This window comes from Rana temporaria, chromosome 4, assembly GCF_905171775.1.
Source record: "Rana temporaria chromosome 4, aRanTem1.1, whole genome shotgun sequence".
Taxonomy (NCBI): domain Eukaryota; kingdom Metazoa; phylum Chordata; class Amphibia; order Anura; family Ranidae; genus Rana; species Rana temporaria.
The window spans coordinates 389,426,627-389,449,615 of NC_053492.1; the positions used below are offsets into that span (position 1 = coordinate 389,426,627).

Below are 22,989 nucleotides of genomic sequence, written 5' to 3' on the forward strand. Positions count from 1 at the left end.
CCGCTGGATCCGAGGACAAAGCACAGGAAGAGGCCATGGAGGAATAAGAGGAGGGGGTGGAGGAGAGAAGTGTGTCAGAATCACCAGTAGTAGCATTTTGGAGGCGTGGTGGTAGAACAACCTACAACACTACTGCACCTTGTCCTGCATCCTTCCCAGCTGCCAGCAGAGTCACCCAATGCGACATGAAAGATAGGTACCGTCCCTGTTCATGCCGGCTGGACCATGAGTCAGCGGTAATACGTAGCTTACCACTGACCGCCCTGTCCAGCGAGGCCAAGACATTGCCTTCCACATGCCGGTAGAAAGCCGGAATCACCTTCCGTGAAAGTTTGGGAACCTGCTATTGAGGAACCGCACATTCCACAAACTCACAGAAGGGGACAGAGTCTACCAACTGAAAAGGCAGCAGTTGAAGTGCTAGAAATTTGGATGGCTGTGAGCAAACTTCCTTTGGCGCTTCAGCAGCTGGGGCAAGGAAATTTGCCTGGTACAATCTGACGTTGGTGAACCGATAGCAGATTGCCCGCTATTACTTGGCTGTGACACACCTAATTCTACACCTTCATTCCTCTCAGTGCAGGTTTCAGAGAGGACTGAAGGTATAGTGGGGTTGGAGATCCCAGCTGATGAGGAGCAAGGAGAGGTCCGCTTTGTTCTTTGGTGTGGGTCTTTTATGTACGCTTGCCAACGAACTGCATGGCAGGTCGACATATGTCTGGCCAAGCATGTGGTGCCCAAGCGGGTGATGTTTTGGCCACACGAGATATGCTTGAGACATGTTGCAAATAGCAGCGGTGCGATCTGAAGCACATTGTGGAGAGACAGCAGTGCCCTGCACATGCGGAGCTCTGCAGTGTGATGCAGTCAGTGTGCTGCCCTTAAGCTGGCCCCTGGAGGGCATCCTGCCTCATTGGAGATGTGCCTCCTCCTCCTCTCTCCTATCAGGCACCCACGTAGAGTCAGTGAACTCACCATCCCCTCCCTCCTCTTCACTGGAGCAAACCTGGCAGTATGCTGCAGCAGGGGGAACATTACTGCCAGATTGCTGTCCTTCTTGGGCACCCCCTCTCTCTGGGTTCACGTTACTGCCTTCCTCTAGCTGGGTACCATCATTGGAGTCTTCAAAATGCTGTGCATCCTCCTGCAGCATGTACCCAACACTGTGGTCAAACAGTTCGGGGTGACTCCTCAGGTGGACATGGTGGGGCTAGGGAAGGAGTGACTGATGCAATTGAGCTGAGGGAAGAGGCCACGTTGGCAGCTGCTTTGCCAGACAAAAGTACCCTGAGCCTGGGTGAGAGAGGATGAGGAGGATGAGGACAGCTTGGTCATCCACTCTACCAAGTCTTCAGCATGTTGCGGCTCAACACGACCAGCTGCCAAAAAAAAGGACAAGGGTGTCCCATGGCCACGTGCTGATGAGTATGCACAGAGCCTGCTTGCCCTCTTTTATTGGCTCCTGACTGTCTGCCTCTCCTTGTTGTCCTTCCAGACATACTAATGGCCTGCAGGGAGATGTAGCTACACAAAGCTGGGATGTATATATATATATTGATTATACTTTGCGCGCATTCTTAAACTAAGATACGCCTCACTGTTGCCAAGATACGACCGACGTAAGTCTCCTACGCCGTCGTATCTTGGCTGCATATTTACGCTGGCCGCTAGGGGCGTGTACGTGGATTTGCGCGTCGAATATGTAAATGAGCAAGATACGCCGATTCACGACCGTACGTACGCCATCGCAGTAAGCTACGCCGTTTACGTAAGACATACGCCGGCGTAAAGATAAAACACCTCTATAGGTGGCGCAGCCCATGCAAGGTATGGACGACGGAACAGCCGTCGTATTTTACGTTGTTTGCGTAAGCGTACGTGAATGGGGCTGGGCGTAGGTTACGTTCACGTCGAAAGCATTGAGCCGACGTCGTTTCGTAGGGAGTATTTGCGACGTGATTCTGAGCATGCGCCGTACGAACGGCCCTCATTTACATGGGGTCACGGTTAATTTAAATGTAGCCCACCCACTACATGCCTACTTTGAATTAGGCGGGGTTACGCCGGACCATTTGCGCTACGCAGACGTAACTTACGGAGCAAGTGCTTTGTGAATACTGGCCTTGCCTCACTATGTTACGTCGGCGTAGTGCAAATGGGATGCTCTACGCCGGCCAAAAGATACGCCGCTCTACGTGAATCTAGGCCATTGTTTTAAAAAAAAAAAGCATTTTGGAGGCGTGGTGGTAGAACAACCTCCAACACTACTGCACCTTGTCCTGCATCCTTCCCAGCTGCCAGCAGAGTCACCCAATGCGACATGAAAGATAGGTAACGTCCCTGTTCATGCCTGCTGGACCATGAGTCAGCGGTAATACGTACCTTACCACTGACCGCCCTGTCCAGCGAGGCCAAGACATTAAGGGGTAAATCCTTCCGGGGCTGAAGTGGTTTACCAGGCATTTACCTGGTCTGTACTTCCTGATCTGGAGAGAGTTCTGGTTCTTGCTTGTTTCAGCCTCCACAGAAAATGTAATGTTCAAAGCCTCTTTTTCCGGCACCTGACTCCCTCCCCATCAGCCGAGCAGTGCAGAGAAGTTTCAGTGAGACACTAATGCATTCCAATTTCAGAGTTCCCCACACCGCACCTGCACTGTGCCCCCCACACATTCCAAAAGATGGAAAAACATTGTTTGCTTCTCTAACTTTGCTGTAGCTGCAATCATCAGCTTTTGTGATGGGGAAAGAGATTGAGTGCAGTTCTGCTGGGGGGGGGGGGAGGAGGAGAACTGTCATTGGCCACTGCTAAAGCTAATCACAGTCCTGTTAGTCCTGCCCACCACCTGGAGGAAGACGACTCACTTGGTTGTCACTACCAATCTCAGAAAGAAGGGATTACACTGTGATTGAGAAAACCACAATCAGGTGACAGTTTGTGGAATTACTGTTGTGCTTCTGGGAACTTTGTTGAACTTATTCCTGAACCATTGTGTCACTTACTTCTGAACCCCTGCACTCTGTGTCCCTTTAAGCCAGAGCCAGTATTCAACACAATGAAAATCACACCCAACTTTTGCTGCGGCACTTCATGCCATACTTTTCCTCAGCTTGTGATCCTACACACAGGCCCACTGCTTTGTGAAAATACCCCTGACCTGAGCTCATCGTTGCGCATTTATTCCAGATGCTTGTATGTGACATCACATACAGCACGTGGGCTGGATGCGAGAGGTGGATCAGCAGGATGTGTGCCAGGACAGGTAGATGTGTCTCATCTCTGCTTCCTTTCACCACTCTGCATATCACAGAAGAGCAGGAGGGTACAGTGGTGGGGAAAATGAGCAGGAGGGGTTCAGAGGTGGGACAGAAGAGCAGGAGGGTACAGCGGTGGGGCAGATGTGCAGGGAGGTACAGTGGTGGAAAAGATGAAAAGGGGTTCATCAGTGGAACAGAAGAGCAGGGGGGTGCAGTGATGGGGCAGATGAGCAGGGGGTTCAGTGTTGGGCCAGATGAGCAGGGGGGTTCAGTGTTGGGCCAGATGAGAAGGGGGGTTCAGTGTTGTGCCAGATGAGAAGGGGGGTTCAGTTTTGTGCCAGATGAGAAGGGGGTTCAGTGTTGGGCCAGATGAGAAGGGGGTATAGTGATGGGACAGAAAATCGGGGGGTAGAGAAGTGGGGCAGATGTGAAAGGAGGTGTATTGGTGTGACAGATGAGCAGGGGGTTACAGTGGTGGGACAGGAGAGCAGGGGGAACAGAGGTGAGACAGATGTGCAGGAGATATATTGGTGGGACAGATGAGAAAGTGGGTTACAGTGGTGGGAAGAAAATGGGAGTATGGCGGTGGAGCAGATGTGCAGGGAGATACAGTGGTGGGGCAGATGAACAGGGGGTTTTAGTTGTTGGACAGAAAAGCAGGGGGGTACAGTGGTGGGGTAGATGTACAAGGGGTTACAGTGGTGGGACAGATGAGCAGGGGGGTACAGTGGTGGGGCAGATGTGCAGGGGGTTACAGTGGTGGGGCAGATGTGCAGGGGGTTACAGTGGTGGGGCAGATGTGCAGGGGGTTACAGTAGTGGGGCAGATGAGCAGGGGGGTTCCGTGTTGGGCCAGATGAGAAGGGGGGTTTCAGTGTTGGGCCAGATAAGAAGGGTGGGTGGTGGGACAGAAAATCAGGGGGGGGGGTAGAGAAGAGGGGGCAGATGTGAAAAGAGGTGTATTTGTGGGACAGAAGAGCAGGGGGTACCATGGTGGGGCAGATGTGCAGGGTAATACAGTGGTGGGGCATATGAGAAAGGGGGTACATTGGTAGAGCAGATGAGCAGGGGGTTACAGTGGTGGGACAGAAGAGCAGGGCGGTACAGAGTTGGGGCAGATGTGCAGGGTAGTACAGTGGTGGGGCAGATGACCAGGGGGGTACAGTGGTGGGACAGATGACCAGGGGGGTACAGTGGTGGGACAGATGAGCAGGGGAATTGGGACTGATCTGAGGTGTAAAGGTGCAGGAATCGGGGCTAATCGTGTGAGAGTGCAGGATATTAGTTTCTCACGACTACTCAAGTAGTTTAAAGCATTTACTTTATAAAAAATTGTTTTCGGGATTGAGAATTTTTTTTGTTATAAAATTGGCACGGTCAATTTCTTTGAAAAAAATATTCACTACAGACTGAGGTAGAGACAACATTATTTAAAAAGGCAAAACAAACAGAATGCATGGGTAACATGATAAACGCTTTCAACTTACTATAGTTGTCCAGGAAGATTTTCCACCATGCGCTCCAATACAGTATAGTATTATGAGCATAGATGTAAAAACAAAGCAAAAGATTGAAACAAACATAACCCATCCTTGAAGTAATGGTAATCCATATGGAATTGTGGTAGAAGCTACTAAAATCCACACAAGGCCACCGAAAACCTGGAAAAGAGGAACAAAGATATATATTTGGTATATTCGGAAAGCTTGGAATTAACATTTTATTAGTAATAGTAATTATTTTTAAGCTGGTCACAGTTGGATAGAATTTTGAAAACAAAAATTCTTAAGAAATGCCTCAGGGAAAAATTCTTGAATTCTTTTTTTTGCTTTTAATATTTGATTTTGGAATGAATTGACTTTAAGGAACGAAAACAACATAAACTACATAAACTATTAAAAATTTGCTTGCTCGAGAAAATTAATTCCATCCTGCTCCTTTATATCTTCATCCTCATCAATGCCGTCAAACGTCGATTTGACCCACTAATAGTTTGAAAACGTAATAAACTTTTAGAACCTTTTCCCATGAATTTTTGTTTGAAATTCTACCCATTTATAGCCAGCTTGATTTTATAGCATGTCCAAATCAAAAATGTGTTAACATTTTGGACAGAATATGTAACAACTAGAAGTTCTGTTGGGCTTTTATTGTGGTCTGTGTTCCTGCTGGGGTGATTCACCTATCTGTGTCCCGATGACCAGTGACCACTATTGTGGAAAATGTAAGATGTTATGGTTGTCACTGCAGCAGAAGAAGAAAATCTTTAATGGAGGATGTCGCTTGAGAAGGGGACTACAAACAATTTGGAGAGCTTTCCCCCTACTTCCTATTGTGTCTCTGGAATAGTAATTGCAGGAAAATCTCCCAAATGTGACAGACATTAAAAACAATGGGGTAGATTCAGGTAGAATTTACGCCGCGTAAATTCAAATCTGCGCCAGCGTATCTACTATCTGTATTCAGAAAGCTAGATACGCCGACATTTGCCTAAGATACGACTGGCATAAGTCTCTTACGCCGTTGTGTCTTAGGGTGCATTCTGCCGCTGGCCGCTAGGGGCACTTCCGTTGTTGTCGGTGTAGAATATGCTAATTACCTAGATATGCCGATTCACAAACGTACATACGCCCGTCGCAATGTATTTACGTCGTTTACGTTAGGCTTTTTCGGCGTAAGGTTGTTCCTGCTATTAGGAGGCGCAGCCAATGTTAAGTATGGACGCTGTTCCCGCTTCGAAATTTGAATTTTTTACGTCGTTTGCGTAAGTCGTTCGCGAATAGGGCTGGACGTAATTTACGTTCATGTCGAAACCAATACGTCGTTGCGCCGTACTTGGAAGCAATGCACACTGGGATATGTACACGGACGGCGCATGCCGTAAAAAAACGTCAATCACGTCAGGTCATCATACATTTACATAAAACACGCCCCCCCTTCCACATTTGAATTACGCGCGCTTACGCCGGCCCCTTTTACGCTACGCCGCTGCAACTTACGAAGCAAGTGCTTTGTGAATACTGCACTTGCTCATGTAAGTTACGGCGGCGTATAGTAAATACGATACGCTGCGCCGCCGTACCATTGCGCGCCCTTACTTGAATCTACCCTAGTTCAACCCAGCCAGGGTTGATAATAGATTATAATCGGCTTACCCTCATCATTCTTTACCAAGTTTAATTTAAAGTGGTTCTAAAGCCAGAAGGGGAACCTACATTAAGGTGAAAAACATTCCACTAGTTTTTCCCCATTCCCCACTATCAGTGTTTCCAACCTACCAGATTGAAATTTACTGACACGACACCTAAAATTTACTGGCGCACCTAAGTTTTTACTGGCAGTTCCCAAAGTTACCAATTTTAAGTGCAAATTCCAGTATTTAGGCTACAAATAAGTACAATATGCAATTGTCAAAGTGATTTAAGGTAGATATTAAGGCAAAAAACAATATTTCTTATTTTATTTTCAATATAGTAAGTAAGTAGCTCAGGGACAGGACTCTGGAGGGCAATACATTAGAATGGGTGATGCACACATAACAACTGACTCTCACAGTGATACTGACAGCAGTGTGCAGCAGCACAGATCACCAACACCATACGTCCCCTCCTGAGTCACAGTGACACTCCATGCCAGGTGGTCCCTTCAGCCCCCCCCCCCCCCAGTGCAAACAGAACTGTCCAGTCCCGCTCCCGGCTTGCCTTAATCCCGTCCTGTAGACCCACACACAAGGCTCCGGCCACTCCCTTGTACCATGACATCACATTACAAGCTCAGACACTGCCTCCACCAGACCGCCTCCTGCCAGCACCGCCCAAAAACACTGTAGCACTGTAGACACTTTGATGATCTCGGCCGGCTCCAGGCCCGAGCTGTGCATGCGCAGTTCCAAGCCGAGCGTCACAGCCATATTTTTTTACTAGCAACCTTTTCTTCTTACTGGCATTTACTGGCAGCAGAAAAGTGCCTATTTTTTACTGGCTGCCAGTAAAAATACTGACGGTTGGCAACACTGCCAACTATATACTTACCTGAGTCTTGTATCAAACCAGTGCTGTGCCCTTCTGCAGTAGCGCCGGTTCTCTTGCTTCTCTCTCACAGGCTCAAAGATAGCAGCGGAAGCCATTGGCTCCTGCTGCTGTCAATCAAATGCTGTGAGGAGGGAGTGTGGAATGTATCAAATGAATCATTATATGTATGGTAGCATTTAGTGGCATGTAAAGTTTTGTTTAAATATGCTTTGCCCCCCCCCCCCCCATTTAAAGCCCTTATCTACAGTGTAGTGTCATAAGTGTAGCTCTACCCCCGTAGGAGCCCCTTTATTATGCTTGTCCTCTGATGCTACCATGACCCTTCTCCCACTGATGCTTAAAGTAAAACCAAAATGAAAAATTCCTTTAAAGTGGATGTAAACTCACTCTCATCCTTTCATAGCCATAGTGCTGATCTATAAGGATATAGATACTTCCTGCATGTATCCTTATTTGTCAAATGTCTCCCCCTCTGTCTGTTATAAGAACTGAAAAACTGCAGATTCGGTGGGTTGATCTGTTGTCTGGAGCTCGGTGGGTGGAGTCGTGATGTCAGTAGAATCCCTGCCCACCTCTACACGCCCCTTGTCAGCATGTATTCCTTGCACTAAATTCTGTTATGATCACTAACATGCAGTCAAAATCCAGAAAAGTAAACACATGACTTCAGAAAAGGAGTGGGGGTGGGAATTAAAAAATAATGCCTGTCTTAAGCTAGTGCATGAGATATGTAAATAACCTGTCATTCACAGCAAGGGGGAAGAACGGACAAAAGTTTTCTCCTGTTTGTCCATTTATCTCACTGAAAAAAGAAAAGAGAATTGCTCAGAGCTGGATTAACTCTATGTGGCAAGACTGGGCATAGATGATAGGAAGTATTATGCTCTGTACACACTAGGGCTGTCCCGATACTGATACTAGTGTCGGTATCGGGACCGATTCCGAGTATTTGCGGGAGTACTCGTACTCCCACAAATACCCCCGATACCGAAATAGAATACCCCCCCGCCGCCGTTACGCCGCATCCCGCCGCCGTTACGCCGCATCCTGCCGTATCCCCGCTGCCGCCGACTGGTTAATACGCGCGGGGAACATTACAGCTTTCATTTGAATAGCTGTAATGATTCGCACCGTGCCGCGTATAGACACTCCCCCTTGCTCGGGTGAACTGTCCAATCCCGAGCAAGGGGGAGTGTCTATACACAGCGTGGCGCGAATCATTACAGCTATTCAAATCAAAGCTCTAATGTTCCCTGCGCGTATTAACCAGTCGGCGGCAGCGGGATGCAGGTAAGGGGGACATGGCTGGATATGGGGGGAGACATGGCTGCATATGGGGGACATGGCTGGATATGGGGGGGGACATGGCTGCATAGGGGGGGACATGGCTGGATATGGGGGGAGACATGGCTGCATATGGGGGACATGGCTGGATATGGGGGGAGACATGGCTGCATATGGGGGACATGGCTGGATATGGGGGGAGACATGGCTGCATATGGGGGACATGGCTGGATATGGGGGGACATGGCTGGATATGGGGGGACATGGCTGGATATGGGGGGACATGGCTGCATATGGGGGACATGGCTGCATATGGGGGGAGACATGGCTGCATATGGGGGACATGGCTGCCTATGGGGGGAGACATGGCTGGATATGGGGGGGGAGACATGGCTGCATATGGGGGGACATGGCTGGATATGGGGGGGAGACATGGCTGCATATGGGGGGACATGGCTGGATATGGGGGGGAGACATGGCTGCATATGGGGGGACATGGCTGGATATGGGGGAGACATGGCTGCATATGGGGGGACATGGCTGCATGGGGGGGACATGGCTGCATATGGGGGGACATGGCTGGATATATGGGGGGACATGGCTGGATATGGGGGGAGACATGGCTGCATCTGTGGGGGGACATGGCTGCATTTGTGGGGGGACATGGCTGCATTTGGGGACACATTTAAAAAAAAGTATCGGTATTCGGTATCGGCGAGTACTTGAAAAAAAGTATCGGTACTTGTACTCGGTCCTAAAAAAGTGGTATCGGGACAACCCTAGTACACACGATCGGTTCATCCGATGAAAACGGTCTGATGGATTTTTTTCATCAGATATCCGATGAAGCTGACTTTCATCAGTTTTGCCTACACACCATCACGTAAAACACAACGACGTGCTGAGAAAAATGAAGTTCAATGCTTCCGAGCATGCGTCGACTTGATTCTGAGCATACGTTGATTTTTAACCGATGGATTTCCCCACAGACGATTGTTTTTTTTCTATCGGTTTTTTAACCATCAGATAATTTTAAAACAGGTTCTAAGTTTTTTCACTGATGGGAAAAAAAACGATGGACCGTTTTCATCAGATGAACCGATCGTGTGTATGCGGCATTATACTCTACATTGTGACAGCAAAAAATAATAATTCAGGTTTACATCCACTTTAAATATAGTGCCTGGGGGGCTCCCTTAATCTGCCTGTAAAGTGTCTCATCTGTTCCGTGTATAGAACCTGATGCAGCAAAACTGTCATTTATAAAGGACATTTAAATAAATTTTCTCTGCAAGCTCTCTTTATTTTGTAAACAGCTTGGGGAGCCAGTCTGTAGGATGAGGCCACAATTTAGTGCACTCGGAACAAGATTAGAGATTTTTTGGATAAATTCTGGTGTCTCTTTGGCAGACTTTGGATGGAAATAACAACGTTTTGCACCACAGTGAACAAGCCTTGTGAGAAGAAGACAAATAAAAGTACTCAGGCCAAGATTAAGACCCCTTTCACACCGGGGCGTTTTTCGGGCGTTTTTTAGGCGCTTTGGCGTTTAAAAAAAAGCCTGTAAAGCGCCTGAAAGAAGCCTCATCTGCAATCCCAATGTGAAAGCCCAAGTGCTTTCAGAGGCCTTTCACACTGCCAGCGCCCGAAAAACGCTGGTAAAGCGCTGCTAAGACCCCTTTCACACTGAGGCGCTTTTCAGGCGCTTTGGCGTTAAAAAAAGCTTCCTCAATGGGAAGGGGGCTTTAGGAGCGGTGTATTAACCGCTCCTAAAGCGCTGCAAAGAAGCTGCATGCAGGACTTTTTTTGACGCCCTGCCAGCTCAGCGCCTCAGTGTGAAAGCACTCAGGCTTTCACATTGGGATTGCAGATGCAGCTTCTTTCAGGCGCTTTTTTTTAACGCTAAGACCACTTTCACACTGGGGTGTTTTTCAGGCGCTTTAGTGTGAAAGCACTCGAGCTTTCACATTGGGATTGCAGATGCAGCTTCTTTCAGGCGTTTTACAGGCGCTTTTTTTAACGCTAAAGCGCTTGAAAAATGCCCCAGTGTGAAAGGGCCCTAACAATTTGTTGTTTAGATAAAGTCTGGTGTCTTTTTTGCTGACTTTGGATAGAAGTAAAAAAGAAAAACTGGCTTTTGGGTGTTGGTGGTGCCTTTGCACCGTAACCCTATAGAGGTACTCTTGATGAAAGCAAGAATTTACCTTTTTGTTAAAAAATAAAAATTGAAATGATCAAACAGGTGCAGAAAAATTGGTCCTTGGGTGTTAATTATGCCCATAAAACCCATACCGAAAAATGACTTTAAGATAAATCAAAACCCACAAAGCTAGGCAGCTTAGTCAGTCTTACAGAGATTACAGATCCCCAAAACACTAAAGGTGGTTGTAAATAGGGATGGGCTGAACACCCTCCGGTTCGATTCGCACCAAAACATCTCGAACAGGCAAAAAGTGCTTCTTTTAATTGAGATTCTTTTAATTGCATTTTAGTGTAAATATGAGATCTGAGGTCTTTTTGACCCCAAATCTCATATTTAAGAGGTCCTTTAATGCTTTTTTCTATTAGAAGTGATGTTTACAAAGTGACCCAAATTAAAAATAAAAAAAGCAAAAATACGATTTTTTTTTAACGGCTTGCCGTCCCGCCTCATGAACATTTATGTTGGCAGAATGGCACAGACAGACAAATGGACGTATATATATGTCCACTTTAAATTGCCGCCGTGTGGTCGCGCGTGTGCCGCCAGGGGCATGCTCATGACCCCGCCCCGAGCTCCATGACCGTGCCCTTGGGACCACCTGCCTAGATGTCCGCTGGTGTCTGGCGATCGTATCACGGAGCTCAAGAACGAGGAGATGTTAGTGTAAACGCAACATCTCCCTGTTCTGCCTAGTAACATGTCACTAATCGTCTGTTCCCTGTCATCGGGAACAGCGATCAGTGACGTGTCTTTGCAAGCCACGCCCCCTAACAGTTTAAAGCACTCTCTGGGTCACACTTAACTCCAAGCCCCTCCTACAGGTTAACCCCTTCACTGCCAGTGTAATTTTTACAGTAATCCATGCACTTTTATAGCAAAATGGTGTCAAAAGTGTCCGATGTGTCCACCATAATGTCGCAGTCACGATAAAAATCGCTGATCGCCGTCATTACTAGTAAAAAAAAATGAATAAAAATGCTATAAAACTATCCCCTATTTTGTAGACTCTATAACTTTTGCGCAAACCAATCAATACATGCTTATTGCAATTTTTTTTTCAAAAAATATGTAGAAGAATACGTATCAGCCTAAACTGAGGGAGAATTTTTTTTTTATATATATTTTTTGGTGATATATACACACACACACTAATTACAGCCAAACAGATCACAGGTAAGGATGGTTACCTTTAACTACTTCTGGACCGCCCGACGTCGTTATACGTCGCTACTTTGAAGAGGACTACTGTTGTTATGGTAGGAGCTAGCTACCATAACCCCAGTATCCTTCTTCAAGAGCAGGCGGTCCGCTTCAAGATAAAAGTGGTCTCTGTGGCGGATTTTCTGGAGCCGCCAGCAGTGGCGGAGGCGATCGCGTCTGCTCTCTTGCGTGACATGGAGATGAGTGAGGGGGAACATGGGGGCCCCCCTTCATCTCCATATCATTGCAGGGTAGAAGCGACGTCAAACCGTCACTTCCGCCCAATGCTCTTAAAAGGGGACATTTTTTTTTTTTTAAATGATGTTAAATATATATTTTTTGCATGAGATCTGAGGTCTTTTTGACCCCATATCTCATATTTGAGAGATCCTGTCATGCTTTTTAATGTATATAGGAATAAAAGTGAGGTATCGCCGCAATCGTTAGAGCGAGAGCAATAATTCTAATCCTAGACCTCCTCTAACTCAAAACATGCAACCTGTAGAATTTTTTAAATGTCATCTATGAATATTTTTAAGGGTAAAATTTTGTCACCATTCTACATATAGGCGCAATTTTGAAGCGCGGCATGTTGGGTATCAAATTTTTTGGCGTAACTTTATTTTTCACAATATAAAAAAATTGGGCTAACGTTACTCTTACTTATTTTTTTATTAAAAAAGTGTTTTTTTTTTCTTTGTCGTGGAGTGGAGGGGGGAGACAAGCGGGGCTTCATTTCCCCGCATTGCTTGACCCTGGGACAGGTAAGTGTCCGATTATTAAAAGTCAGCAGCTGCAGTATTTGTAGCTGCTGACTTTTAATTTTTTTTTTTGTAGGAACTCCGCTTTAAGTGGTTAATAGCCATTGAAACCCCTTTGTGCCAACTTGCGTGCATGTTATCAGGCTGAAATCGCCAGGGTATGTAAACTTGATCATGGTCATTTGGGTAGTTTCTGTTGTAATTATGATTTAAAAAGAGTAAACACAGTTGATCAATGGCTTCAGCCAAACACTAACCATGAGTAAAAAGTTTTTGTGTTATCCTTCATATTCTCTGAAAAATGGCCAGGAAATCATAAATTCTGCTAGGGTATGTAAACTTATGAGCGCAACTGTAGTTGAAGGTAAATCTAAAGGAAATAAAAACACAAGTTGTATAGTGTGTATCCAGCTTTAGGCAGCTGCTTAAGCTGCCTTATAGTAGTGCTGGTGTCTTGTCGAGAAATGCCCGGCCGGAACTGTGAATGTGCAGTATGGAGCCGCAGAAAATCTGAATTTACGATCAGCTGTAGACGGCTCCTGCGCATGTAGCGCCCCCTTACTTTCAGTATGGGCACTACGCTAAAGTTAGTGGGGAATGGGAGAGTTATTTTGCTCTCATTCACAAATTGCTAAATTTGGACTTCTGTCGCTCCAGAAATGTCCACTGGGTCAGTCTGTGCTCCAAGGATGCGGTACCATCCGTGGCCAGCAGTTGGCACCAGAGGGGTTCTGGCAGAGCAAGTTTTCCCCAGCAGCCAATCAGAGGAGTTTTCCCCTCGCGGGGCATGCTGGGGGAGAGTATATCTGTAACAGGGGTCATGTGCTCAAAAATCTTTGCGGCCAACATTGCAGATTACACAGAGCCTCATCTGGAGGTAAATTAGGGACTTCAGTGACTTACTGGGTCCCCAGTTCTATTGAGAGGATCCCAGGCTGGGTGCCATTCGATTGGGGGGTCGGCTTGAGGAGAACCCGGAGGCAGGTTGTCCAACAGGGCTTGAACGAACCAATCGGGAATCTGGGGATTGGAATGCTGACAGGTATGCTTTGATGTCATCCGGTGACCTATGCTAAAACTTACTGGCAGGATTCGCTCCATTCATCTATTCAGCTCGCTTAAAGTAATAGGCCTGTGGCAGAGGCCCTAGAGCCAGGTCTGTGAAAGAGAGGCCTGTTCCTCCCAGCAAATTCAAAGTGACACTTCGGCTGCCAGACTGGTGAGAGGGGTCTGTCCGGGGGCGCTTCACCCACTCTGGCTAGAGTGGCGACGAATCACAAATTGATAATACTGAGAGCAGGACTGCTCGGTTCATATCCAGGCCTGATACCGCAAAGTTCTCCCTTTCTCTTCATCAACCCTGTCTTCCTATTTGGTGTTGATGTTAGCCGTGTTGGCCTGGAAATAAAGCATTGGAAAACCTTTATTCACTGTCTGGACCTTCGCTCACTGCTTTGTTCTCCAACTGCACCCCTAGACCACATTAAGGTAACTTAATATGCCGATCCCAACAACAAATCAGCGGCTCCTTCGGGGGTAGCGCTACATGCACAATAGCCGACATTGTGCCACACGCTCCCGATGCTCGTGCAAGTCTGCAAGGGGTGGATTTGTTCATGATGGGCGCATGCCTACATGAAGGGGGCATATTTTGTAATGAGGGGCAGTGCTGCTAAGATGGGGGCGGACTTTTTCACAAAGCTCAAACACATCTCCTAAACAAATATATATCTGCTATTCTTCCTACACGTGTTGCCCTTCAGTTGGCTAAATACTCCCCGAAAACACGTGTAGGAAGAATAGCAGAGATATATTTGTTTAGGAGATGTGTTTGAGTTTTGTAAAAAATTCCGCCCCCATCTTAGCCATTGCGACACACCTGCAGCCAGGAAAATCGGTCAATCCCTCTGTGGAGGACTGCTGATTACGTACAGGATTGGTGAGGGGGCTTTGCCCAGGAACCTTATTGCCTTCTATAAGATACCACACCTGAATACTGTGCACAGACACCGATTATCTGGATCACATAGAGGAGTGTTACCTCACAGTACCAGCTACCTTACATTCCTTCTCATCACAGAGCTCCTACATGCCGGTGAAGAGAACAAATGCTTGCTCATAGAACATTACTCTTGTTGCTCCTAAAGGGGACACGCCACCAGTGTTTAAATTACTTCACTGTGGACTAGATTCTACAGATACACAGCATAAGTGAACAAATGTGCCGTCGTATCTATGCGCCCTGTACTCTTAACTAGATACGCCTGAATTTGGCCTCCATCCGACCGACGTAAGTCTCCTACGCCGTCGGATCTTGGGCGCATATTTACGCTGGCCGCAAGGGGCGCTTCCATTGATTTACGCGCCGAATATGTAAATGACCTAGATACGCCTATTCACAACGTACTTGTGCCCGTCACTGTAATCTACGCCGTTTACGTAAGGCGTACGTCCGTCGTAAAGTTATCCCTGCTATAGGTGGCGCTACCCATGCAAAGGTATGGACGTCGGAACAGCCGTCAAATTTTACGTCGTTTACGTAAGTCGTACGGGAATGGGGCTGTGCGTAGGCTACGTTCACGTCGAAAGGATTGAGCCGACGTAGCTTAGGGAGTATATGCGACGTGACTCTGAGCATGCGCCGTTCGTACGGCGCTTCATTTACATGGGGTCACGATTCATTTCGATACAACACACCCACTACCAGCCTACATTGAATTAGGCGGGCTTACGCCGACCATATTATGCTACGCCGCGGCAACGTACAGGGCGAGTGCTTTGTGAATACTGCTCTGGGCTCTGTGCGCGCCATTGGCGTAGCGTATATTCGATACACTACGCCGGCAAAACTATGCACCGAGCTACCTGAATCTAGCTCTGTGTGTGTTGGATGTACTATAGGCTGGCCTGGGATCCCCTATGGAGCATTCTACATACATCAACAGCTTGGTTGGGGAGTCCATTTAATCTGTGTATATTGTTATTTACTCTTTATTTGTTGCATAGTGTTATTGACTGTTTTTTTTTTTTTAACTGTTTCAATTAAGCCCTGGCTACTTATACAGGCCTTGGTTGACTAATATTAATCTAAACTTTACTCTTCTCCAAGTAATTTGAAGAACAGAAGTTGTGTATTATTATTGGGTCATTCCATTAATCATATTGCTAGGTGTGCCGGATGGGTTGAGAGGCAGAGTAACGGACTGAGCAAACAAAAGCAGCTCCTCCAGGGCCCGGGTATTGCTACATACAGAAGAATTACCTCCATAATATCTGATTCAAATAAAACGTGTTTTAATTCTCCCCTCCCTCTCCTGCTATTTTATGAAAGCCATTTAAAAAGATTCCCTGGAAGCCTGCACTGTGTATAATGAAAAGGATTTAAATAAGGGTATTGAGCAAGGTTTGCTTTTTTTTCCCCACTGGGGGGTACCATGCTAAAAGTATTATCGGGTTATTGCGTTGTAGTATTCAAACTGCAGGGCGTAACTGTTTGTAAACTTCAAATTGCTTAATGCAGTTATGTTGTAACATGTAATTATCCATTAAGGAAATAAAAACATTCCCAGTGGGCAATTATTTATTAATGATTGGCAGGGGTCAGGATATAACATTTTGAGTCATAGGTGCCTCCCACCATCATCCTTCAATCTGAAAATCAAATTTTCTGGCTAGAAAAATTGTTCATTCAGATGCAGCCACTGTTTGGGTATACTGACAGCCACAGGTACTGGCAAATCAGAATACAGAAGCCAACAGCAGAAAATTCATCCAGCCACATTGGGCCAGATTCACGTAGAATCGCGGCGGCGCAACTTATCCTAGATAAGTTACACCGCCGCAATTTTTCATCGCAAGTGCCTGATTCACCAAGCACTTGCGATGAAAACTACGCCCGTGGCCTCCGGCGCAAGGCGGGCCAATTCAAATGGGCGTGTGCCATTTAAATTAGGCGCCCGCGTCGGACCTACTGCGCATGCTCCGTTTCCTAACTCCCGCCGTGACGTTATTTTTTTGAACGGCGACACGCGTAGTGTACTTCCGTATTCCTGGACGGCTTACGCAAACGACGTTAAATTTTGAATTTCGACGCGGGAACGACGGCCATACTTTAGACAGCAATACACTTGCTGACTAAAGTTAGGGCACCAAAAAAAAGGACTAACTTTGCGACGGGAAACTTGACTACGGACGACGTAGCGAACGCGAAAAACCGTTGTGGATCGGCCGTAACTCCTAATTTGCATACCCGACGCTGGTTTACGACGCAAACTCCCCCCAGCGGCGGCCGCGGTACTGCATCCTAAGATCCGACAGTGTAAAACTATTACACCTGTCAGATCTTAGGGATATCTATGCGTAACTGATTCTATGAATCAGTCGCATAGATAGAAACAGGGATACGACGGCATATCAGGAGAAACGCCGTCGTATCCCTTTTGTGAATCTGGCCCCTTGTTAGCAGGGATGGGGAATTGATAGATTTCTTTTGTTCAGCCCTTGAAGCTGAATGAGAGAACTCTAATGCCACGTACACACGACCGTATATCATGACGAGAAAAATTTCATTTTTTAAATTGGTTGTGAAAAATGATTGTGTGTATGCTCCAGAGCATTTTTCTGTAGAAGCTGCTCTATTTTTTTTTCGTCGTTCTATTCCACATTGTGAAAAACGGTCGTGTGTACACTTTAACGAGGGGGGAAAAAACGTGCATGCTCAGAAGCAAGTTATTAGACGGGAGCACTCGTTCTGGTAAAACTAGCGTTCGTAATGGAGATAGCACATTCGTCACGCTGTAACAGACTGAAAAGCACGAAGACTGGAAAGTGCGAATCATCTCTCACCAAACTTTTACTTACACGCGGAAACACAAAATCAGCAAAAGCAGCCCAAAGGGTGGCGCCATTTGAATGGAACTTCCCCTTTATAGTGCCGTCATACGTGTTGTACGTCACCGCGCTTTTTCTCAAGCATTTTTTTTCACGATCGTGTGAATGCAAGGCAGGCTTGAGAGGAAAGGCGTCGAGAAAAACGTTGTTTTTTTTCATGACATGAAAAACGGTTGTTACAGGCCTCTTGCACCCGGATGTAATAATTTACTCATATTTATACCCAAGGGCCCGGATTCACAGACACTGGCGCATATTTATGACGCCATAGCGTATCTCCTTTACGCTACGCCGACGCAGCGCAGAGAGGCAAGCACTGGATTCACTAAAGCACTTCCTCCCAAATCTGCGCTGGGTTTCTCAGGCGTAAGTCGGCGTCAGTAGAAGTGGGTGTTAGCCATGCTAATGAGGCGTGACCCCATGCAAATGATGGGCCGAGCGCCAGACTGATACTTATCGCCAACTGCGCATGCGCCGTCCCGTGGGCGCATCTCAGTGCGCATGCTCACAATCATGTCAGAACAACTGCCTAAGATACGACGGATCACTGCCTACGGCGTGAACGTAACCTACGCCCAGCCATATTCACGTCCAACGTAAACAACGTAAAATACGACGGCTTGAGTTCCCTGGTGCAGACCTTTGCATGTCTGCTGCTGAGTTACACCTCCTTTATGGGGAATAACTTTACGCCGGACATACGACTTACACAAACCGCATATAGCATGCGCCGGGCGCACGTACGTTCGTGAATCGCGTATCTCCCTCATTTCCATATTTGAATAGAAAATTAATGGGAGCGCCAAATACGTCCAGCGTAAATATGCACCCACTCTACCCCGGCGTAGGCAAGTTACGTTGGTTGGATGAAGCCTATTTTCAGGCGTATCTAGTTTTGTGGGCACGGCACACAGATACGACGGCGCATATTTGCACTTACGCGGCGTATCTCGAGATACGTTGGCGCAAGTGCTTTATGAATCTGGGCCAAGATCTTGTTAACCAAATGATCCAGAGTAAAAGGTTCCATAAGGACAGTGGGCTAGATTCAGCAATGAATTACGCCGGCGTATCTATAGATAAGCCGCGTAAATTCAAAGCTGCGCCGGCGTATCTTTTTTCTGTATTTAGAAAGCAAGATACGCCGACATTAGCCTAAGATCCGACTGGCGTAAGTCTCTTACACCGTCGTATCTTAGGGTGCATATTTACGCTGGCCGCTAGGTGGCGCTTCCGTCGTTTTCGGCGTAGAATATGCAAATGACCTAGATACGCCGATTCACAAATTTACTTACGCCCGGCGCTATTTTTTAACGTCATTTACGTTAGGCTTTTTCGGCGTAAGGTTACTCCTGCTATTAGGAGGCGCACGACCGCCTGGCGCTTTTTTTTTACGTCGTTTGCGTTCGGCTTTTTCCGGCATATAGTTACCCCTGCTATATGCGGCGTATCCTATGTTAAGTATGGCCGTTGTTCCCGCGTCGAAATTTGAATTTTTTACGTCGTTTGCGTAAGTCGTTCGCGAATAGGGCTGGACGTAATTTACGTTCACGTCGAAACTAATGACGTCCTTGCGGCGTACTTTGGAGCAATGCACACTGGGAAATTCCACAGACGGCGCATGCGCTGTTCGGGAAAAACGTCAATCAGGTTGGGTCACCAAGAATTAACATAAAACACGCCCCCTCATCCACATTTGAATTACGCAAGCTTACGCCAGCCCCATTTACGCCGTAACTTAGAAGGTAAGTGCTTTGTGAATACAGCACTTGCCTCTCTAACTTACGACGGCGTAGCGTAAATACGATACGCTGTGCCGCCGTAACAATGCGCGCCCCTACCTGAATCTAGCCCCTTGTGTAAAGGTGTGCAAAACGTGTGTATGCGTAACCCTTCACCAGTAATGGTCCAGTCACACTTGAAATTATAAAATGCATGCAGAGAGCACAGCTTAGCTGCCAAATACAGCCATGCTAAAAAGTTTGTATACCTCGGCAGAAATTGTGAAATTTTGTCATGAATATTGAAAATATCATGCCGATGCTTTTATTTAAGGATAGCAATCGCATGAAGTCATTTATTACCACATCGTTTTTGGATCCTTTTTAAATCGTAATGATAACAGAAATCACCCAAATGGACCTGATAAAAAGTTTACATACCCTGGAATGTTTGACCTTGGTACAGACACAGAAGGTGGCACACACCGGTTAAAATGGCAGTTAAAAGGTTAATTTCCCACATTTGTGGCTTTTTAAATCACAATTAGTGTCTGTGTATAGTCAATGAGTTTATTAGCTCTCACATGGATGCACTAAGCAGGCTAGACACTGAGCCATGAGGAGGTAGAAAAGAACAGTCAAAAGACCTGCGTAACAAGGTAATGAAGCGTTACAAGGATGGAAAAGGATATAAAAAGATACCCTAAGCCTTGAATATGCCAGTCCGTACTGTTCAATCACTTAATAAGAAGTGGAAAATTAGGGGCTCTTTTGATGCCAAGGTCAGGTAGACCAAGAAAGATTGCAGCCACAACTGGCAGGAGAATTGCTTAGGATACAAAGAAAAACCCAAAGATAACCGCAGGAGAAATACAGGCTGCTCTCCAAAAATACGGTGTGGTTGTTTTTAACCACTTAAAGGGGTTGTAAAGGTTCAATTTTTTTTTTAAATAACAAACATGTCATACTTACCTCCACTGTGCAGCTCGTTTTGCACAGAGTGGCCCCAATCCTGGTCTTCTGGGGTCCCTCGGCGGCTGTCTCGGCTCCTTCCCGCAAGAGCTAACCCCCTTCATGGGAATCTCTCTCCCAAGGGGGTTAGCTTGCGCAGCCGCAGACTGCATCACTCAGCGTGCTGCGTCATTGATTAGATTGTCAGCAGCGGGAGCCAATGACTGCGCTGCTATAAATCTCCAATGAAGAGCCGAGAACAGCCTGAAGATAGGGGCGAGTAGCCAGAGCGTTCACGATGTGGGACTTTCGAGGGCTCTGGTAAGTAAACCGGGGGGCTTGTAAGCATCGGATGTTTTTTCACCTTAATGCATATTATGTTATAATAAATGGCTTCATGTGATTGCTATCCTTAAATAAATAAAAGACAGTTTTTTTGTCATGATCAGTCATATTTTCAATATTCATGCCAAAATTTCACAATGTTTGCCAGGGTATGCAAACTTTTGAGCACAACTGTAGCTCAGTTGCTCATTTTGATGTTTCTGTAGTGCAGGCTCTCAATCTTTTCAGCACCGAGAAACCCTTGAAGTAACTCTCACGGAACCACTGCTAAATATATATATATATATATATATATATATATATATATATATATATATATATATATATATATATATATATAGATCTAGATCTACAACTCTTTGATACATTAGTGCAGTGTTTTTCTAGTCGGAGAGCCCTTGAAAATAATTTTCAGTCTTGAGGCAGCCCTGGCCAAGGCTTGGTTCACATTACTGGGGCAGATTCAGATAGAGATACGACGGCGTATCTCCTGATACGCGGTCGTATCTCTGAGTTCCGTCGGTCGGATCTATGCGCCTGATTCATAGAATCAGGTTCCGCATAGATCTCCCTAAGATCCGACAGGTGTAAGTGACTTACACCGTCGGATCTTAGGCTGCAATCTCACGCTGGCCGCTAGGTGGCGCTTCCGTTTGTATATGCAAGGAATATGCAAATGAGGAGTTACGCCGATTCAGAAACGAACGACCGCCTGGCGCTTTTTTTTTACGTCGTTTGCGTTCGGCTTTTTCCGGCGTATAGTTACCCCTGCTATATGCGGCGTATCCTATGTTAAGTATGGCCGTCGTTCCCGGGTCGAATTTTTAAGTTTTTTACGTCGTTTGCGTAAGTCGTTCGCGAATACGGATGGACGTAATTTACGTTCACGTCGAAACCAATGACGTCCTAGCGACGTCATTTGGAGCAATGCACGCTGGGAAATTAAGCGGACGGCGCATGCGCAGTTCGTTCGGCGCGGGGACGCGCCTGATTTAAATTTTACACGCCCCCTAGCCGCGGAATTTGAATTACGCCGGGGGGATTTACGATACGCCGCCGCAACTTTACAGGCAAGTGCTTTCTGAATTAAACACTTGCCTCAAAAACTTGCGGCGGCGTAACGTAAATCAGATAGGTCAGCGGATCTTTAGATCCGCGTAACCTATCTGAATCTGGCCCACTGTGTGTCGTGGAACACATGCAAAATCGCACTTGTTCCTGACACAGACAAAATGCTCTGCTCTTTTGGGGTGCCATAATTCTTAATGGTACCCCACACATTGGTAAATATGGGGTGCTTTTGGTGCGGCACAATAAGAAAAAAAGGGTCGGGGACTTCTTTCTCTGCAATTCTGTAGGGAAGCACATTGAAATGAATGGGCTGCCCTACACGCAGTCAAAGAGATGGGAACCAAGGGCTCAGCTACATCTGGATAAGAGCAAGGGGTGAGTGAGCTCACCATCCATCCCTGTCTGTGACTGAAGTCACCCCTTATCTTTCCTTCCTCTGAGTGAGTACACTAAGGTAAATCAGGGTTCCCCCAGGGCCGGCCCTATGATGGGACCGGGTGGTACCATGGGTACCAGGCGGCACTTTTAGGGGGGCGGCATACGCCAGCCCGCTCCGCTGCCTGTGAGGAGCACAATGCCGGGCTGCCTGAGAGGACACTCGTAGAAGAGGGGGGGGGAGCAGTGAGTGAGTGAGCAGCACAGACGCCGCTGCCTGTGAGGAGCCCGGCGCCGCTGCTATCAGTGTTGACATTTGCGAGCGAGCAGAACACTGAACGACGGTGGGGGGGGCTGAGGAGCAGTCAGCGAGTGAGCGGCAGGGGAGCAGAGAGATGATGTCACCTCTCACTCCAAGTGGCAATCCGCAACGTGTGGCAGGTGACGTGGCAAGTGACAACCCGCAACGTGTGGCAGGTGACGTAAGTGACCATCCCCAACATGTGGCAGGTGACAATCCGCAACGTGTGGCAGGTGACAATCCGCAACGTGTGGCAGGTGACAATCCGCAACGTGTGGCAGGTGACAATCCGCAACGTGTGGCAGGTGACAATCCGCAACGTGTGGCAGGTGACAATCCGCAACGTGTGGCAGGTGACAATCCGCAACGTGTGGCAGGTGACAATCCGCAACGTGTGGCAGGTGACAATCCGCAACATGTGCTACAGTCTGAAGCAAAACTGTAAGTACAAACACACATCACAAGTTGTATGAGACATGAGAGCCTGAGAGGGAATTGCCTTGCCCAGCCCTAATTAACCACTTAAGGACCAGGAAGGATTTGCCTACTTAATGACGGGGCAATTTTTTGCGATACGGCACTGTGCCGCTTAAACTAACTAT

The 22,989-nt window shown here is 46.9% G+C and overlaps 1 protein-coding gene across 1 annotated transcript in view; it reads right to left on the reverse strand.

Annotated features, from left to right (window-relative positions):
- Positions 1 to 22,989, reverse strand: part of LOC120937692 (myelin and lymphocyte protein-like) — a 47,979-nt gene that overhangs the window by 14,101 nt on the left and 10,889 nt on the right. The window contains exon 2 of the mRNA XM_040351107.1: positions 4,742 to 4,915. Within this exon, the coding sequence (XP_040207041.1) occupies positions 4,742 to 4,915 (174 nt within the window). The remainder of the gene's footprint in view (positions 1 to 4,741; positions 4,916 to 22,989) is intronic.